The sequence below is a fragment of the Vigna radiata genome, chromosome 8 (assembly GCF_000741045.1).
Source record: "Vigna radiata var. radiata cultivar VC1973A chromosome 8, Vradiata_ver6, whole genome shotgun sequence".
Classification (NCBI taxonomy): Eukaryota; Viridiplantae; Streptophyta; class Magnoliopsida; order Fabales; family Fabaceae; genus Vigna; species Vigna radiata.
Genome location: NC_028358.1, coordinates 9,284,239 through 9,289,052, shown reverse-complemented (window position 1 = coordinate 9,289,052; position 4,814 = coordinate 9,284,239). Strand labels below are relative to the sequence as shown.

At 31.8% G+C, this 4,814-nt stretch overlaps 1 protein-coding gene across 3 annotated transcripts in view; it reads right to left on the bottom strand.

Moving 5' to 3' along the window:
* Positions 1 to 1,909: 1,909 nt before the first annotated feature.
* Positions 1,910 to 4,814, bottom strand: part of LOC106772469 (DEAD-box ATP-dependent RNA helicase 42) — an 18,558-nt gene continuing 15,653 nt past the window's right edge. For 2 of the 3 annotated variants that reach the window (XM_022785654.1, XM_014658887.2), the window contains exons 6-7: positions 2,483 to 2,551; positions 1,910 to 2,329 (exon numbers count right to left, since the gene is read on the bottom strand). In XM_022785654.1, the coding sequence (XP_022641375.1) occupies positions 2,168 to 2,329; positions 2,483 to 2,551 (231 nt within the window). In that variant the 3' untranslated portion in view covers positions 1,910 to 2,167. Of the gene's footprint in view, positions 2,359 to 2,482; positions 2,552 to 4,814 lie in introns of all 3 variants that reach the window. The other variant, XM_022785655.1, reaches the window with a different exon arrangement.

The window sequence follows — 4,814 nt, the reverse complement described above, 5'->3', positions numbered from 1 at the left end:
CTCGAGCTCCTATTATTATTAGAATACAATACAATTGATTTGTTGTCACAATATAACTTCCGTTGTTTTTCAATTCATTCCACAATGTGTAGCCTTGTGACAAAATTCCTCATCTATATTATTTTATTTGGTGCATCATTGCCATAGTGGATCAAGCTATAAGGGTATGCTCGACATTGCTCAAAGAAATCTCATCATCACCTAACATGAAATTTTAACCTGAAATGGATCTCAAACTATCTAGGCATCCTGCAAAATCTGAGTCAGAATACCCAATGATCTCCAATTGGTCTGACCTGTTGTATGTCAGTATATAATCATTTGTTATCTGTATATACTTCATCACTCTTTTTTTTGTTTTCCAATTATCCATTCTTGGATTGCTTAAATATATGATTAATACCTCCAACTATGTATGTTATATCTAGAACGCATACATACTTGGGTATATATCAAACTCCTTACAACTGATGCATAGTGAATCTTTTGCATTTCTTGAATTTTCAAATTTCCTTTTGAGCATTGATTGAGATCGAACTTGACTCCCTTAACAACTGAAGTATCCTTATATTTATATTTATGCATGTCAAACCTTTTAAGCTCCTTTTCAACATAGCTCCTTTATGATAATCCTATAATACCTTAAGATCGATCTCAGTGTATTTGAAAACCTAATACAAAGGAGGTGTAACAAAAAACTTTCATTTCAAAATTTCTAGATAGAAATCTCTTGATTTTGTGCAACATGTCTATCTTGTTGATGGCAAGTAGTATGTCATCAACATACAAGACCAGGAAAATATATTTGCTCCCACTAAATTTGTAATACACACATTCATCAACAACATTCATCTCAAAACTAAATGAGAGAATTACTTGATGAAATTTGTGGTACCATTAAAGAGATGTTTGTTTTAGCCCATAAATGGATTTTGTCAAATTTTAAACCATATTCTTTAGGTCTCTTGACACAAAGTTTTCTGGTTGCACCATATAAATTGTCTAGTCAATGTTGCCATTGAGAAATCCCATCTTGACATCCATTTTCTGAAGCTCCAAATCATAATGCAACAAGAGTCATGATTATTTTAAAAAAGTATTTGCATGAAACTGGTGAGAAAATATATTTAATGTCAATCTATTCCTTTTAAGTATAACCCTTCGCCATAAAATGAGCCTTATACCTCTCCAAATTGATGAATAAATTTGGAAGAATTGAACAAATAATGTTTGAGAAAGACACGTATCAGTGAAAAAAGTAACATACCTAGCTAAGAACTTCAATGAATAATCAAGAATTAAATGAAATGAACAAGATGTTATATATATATATATATATATATATATATATATATATATATATATATATATATATATATGTATATATATATGTGTGTGTGTGAGAAAGAGATTTGCTAACGTGTATAAACTTTTTTTTCAATTAATACACTTTTACAAAATGTATCAAATTTTAATAGACAAAAATAAATTCATAAATTATGGATTCTAAGTTTAAGATAAGTATATTTGAATAATTTTTTTTTTTTCATCTTCATACTCTTCTTCACTCACACACAACAATTCACAACATCGCAATTTATTACTCTTTCTCTGTACATCCTTATGTTTTCAACTTTTATAACAAAATATATTTGGTGTCTAAAGACGAATATATATATATATATATATATAAAAACACAAGAATGAACTTTTCTGAAGAAAATAAATTTAAGACAACTTTTTGACTTGTTATCAAAACATATTGATGGAAGAAACTATTATATTTGGAAAAATAAATTAATAGATGTCCAAACATGCCATGCCTATACAAATAGATTAGATCACATTAACTTTTGTTGTATTTTGCAATAAATAACTAGATAAATTTAGTTTTGTGTAGAGGGAATCATTAATGAATAAGATAACTTTGTTACCCTTCTAACAAAACCAAATTACTTTAGACCAGTTTCATATGAACTATGCGAAAATATATCTTTAGTTACACTCACGACAAGAATTTCCATAGAAATAGCATGCGCTGTCTGAATCAGGTGCCAAGTGATGATGCGCATGCATATTACATAAAATCCCAAGCATATATCTAAACAAAGGAGTGGTGCTTAACGTATAAATGTCAAAAGATGTAAATTTTCCAAAGAGAGAATGTTTAAAGCCCTAAACCAACAGTACGGCCATCTCGTCGTCGAAGGCCTGCAGTGTATTGTTTCTCTAGATCAATCTGAAGTTCCTTCTGCTTCTCAGCACGGAGAATATCGTTACTGCTTTGGTTGTTGGTATTCTGCTCTACTTTTGCTTCGCCTTTCATACCCTACAATTTGCCATAGGCACGAGCATAACCTTAGACTCAAACCGAGTTAGTAGGTGAAGAAACTCCAATGGAGTGAGTCATTTAAAGTAACATTCGCCTTCATGCAATTTTTGGGTCAAAATAGAATAAAGCAGCGTCTAAATAAACACTTACCATGAGTTTGTTGAATTTCTCTTGCCGCTCACGATCAGAAAACATAGCTGTATCCCAACGATGGCCAGACTACAATATTTGGCGAGAGCGTTGATAAAGCAACGATTGCATTGTCAGTAGCAAATTATCAAAAATGAAAAAATAAATACGTACCAATGTACCCATGTCATAAAACAGGAACACGCACAACAACAAAATCAAGAACATCGTGGAGAGGTCACTCTCTACATCACTACTCAGTTACTTATTACGTACAAACTCAACCGAAGGTACAGTTTTGAGTAACATGTAATCTTATATATTTTTATGAACAATTATCGATAGGTATGCAACATTTCAGGTCAATGCTACAGGACCACTTGAAGCAACAAATCCCAACATTTGCACCCATTAATAAGACAGCGTTAATTCATTAGTAGTCCAAGTTTGGGTCAACGAGACATGTCATTTGGCACAAAAGGAACATTTGTTGCATTTGAAATACAATGTTTCAAAATAAGAAGGGTTAGGCTCCCGTTGTGTTTGGCTTGTGCTTTTGGAATAAGTAGCTCTACTGCTAGACAAGACTGGTGATCTCATGCTTTCCAAATCTCGACTTCTCCCACCACTGCCTCCATCTTTTTTGACCACTGCCTCACATTTTCATTGACTACGACTACATTGACTTCACGATCTAGGCTTTGCACAGCAGTACCTTCTTGACGATCTAGGCTTCGCACAACAGTGTCTTCTTGAATCACCACTGTCTAGTGTTTCTTCAAAGAGGTGAACTTCTGTTTTTTAGTTTCATTCCTATGCTCTTCATTTTGTTAGTCTTTTCCAAGTCTAGATCCGCTTTTGATCTTTTTCGTTTCTTCTTTATGTTGGCTTTGTCCATTCCTTGGTTATGTTTTATTTTTAAAGCTTTTTCTTTTCCTTTTTATTTCATGTTAAGATGTAGAAAAATTAAAATGTCTGAAAGTTGTACTGGATCAATGAAGAAAAGAAACAATGGCTAAGGAAGTATAAATGAAGAAAAGAAGGTTAAACAGATGTAACGGTCTTAGGCCCATCTCTTTATATTTTTCTATTTAAAAATGCATAACCCTTTGTGCTCAATACACATTAGAGATTCATACTATGTTTCTATTTCTGTTATTTCAACATGGTATCAAAGTCATCTATTAGAGTCTATCCTAGTGTATTATTTGTTGAATCTATTATGCTACCACTATCAGTTGCTATCGAACCACTCATTAATATTTAGTCTCACGTTCGAGACGTATATGCATTGATGTGAGGGGAGTGTATTGGAGATCTAACATCAACTAGAGATAAGGCAAGCTTACAATAAGTGAGTGTAAACTTCACCTTACAAACCTCAACAATACCAAACTCCTACCAAACTAGGGAGAGCATTTCTTCGACCCTGAGAAATACAGAAGATCAATTGGAAAATTGAACTATCTTACTATTACCCATTCTAACATTCCTTTTGCAACCAATGTGGTGAGTCGATTTTTCAATTCACCATGTGTTTCCGTTGGAAGTAATTTGATTTCTTGGAAGAGCAAGAAACAAAAGTATTGTGGCAAGGTCTAGTGCAAAAAGCAAAATATATAAGTATGGCCACAACTACTTGTGAACTTGTTTGAGTTAAACAATTACTTAAAGAATTGGAATATGGATATGCCACTTAAATGATACTTGTATGTGACAATAAAATTGCTCTTCAAATTAGCTCTCTAATCTTATCTTTCATGAAAGGACCAAGCACATTGAGATTGACTATCATTTTATTCAAGAAAACATTGTATCTAAAGACATAAAGAATGAGTTTGTTAACTCAAGTGATAAGTTAATAGATATTTTCACTAAGTCTTTATATGAACCCGTAATTGAATATATTTGTAATAAGCTTGGTACATATGATTTGTATGCAATGGCTTGAGAGAGAGTTTTAGTTGTAACAGGCTTAGGCCTATCTCTTTATATTTTTCTATTTATAAATGTATAACTCTATGTTCCCAATACACATTAGGGATTCATCCTATGTTTCTCTTTATTTTATTTCAAAAAATAGAATTGATTATTTTGATTCTCAAAGAGTTAAAAGTGTGGATACAAATACCATTAAAGTAGTAATAGTATGTGTTAGGATATTTATCCTATTTATCATGATTATATTGTGTCTAGGGTTACTCTAATTATCATAATTATATTGTGTCTAGATTACTCTAATTATCATAATTATATTGTGTCTAGATTACTCTAATTATCATAATTATATTGTGTCTAGGTTACTCTAATTATCATGATTATATTGTGTCTAGGTTACTCTAATTATCATGTA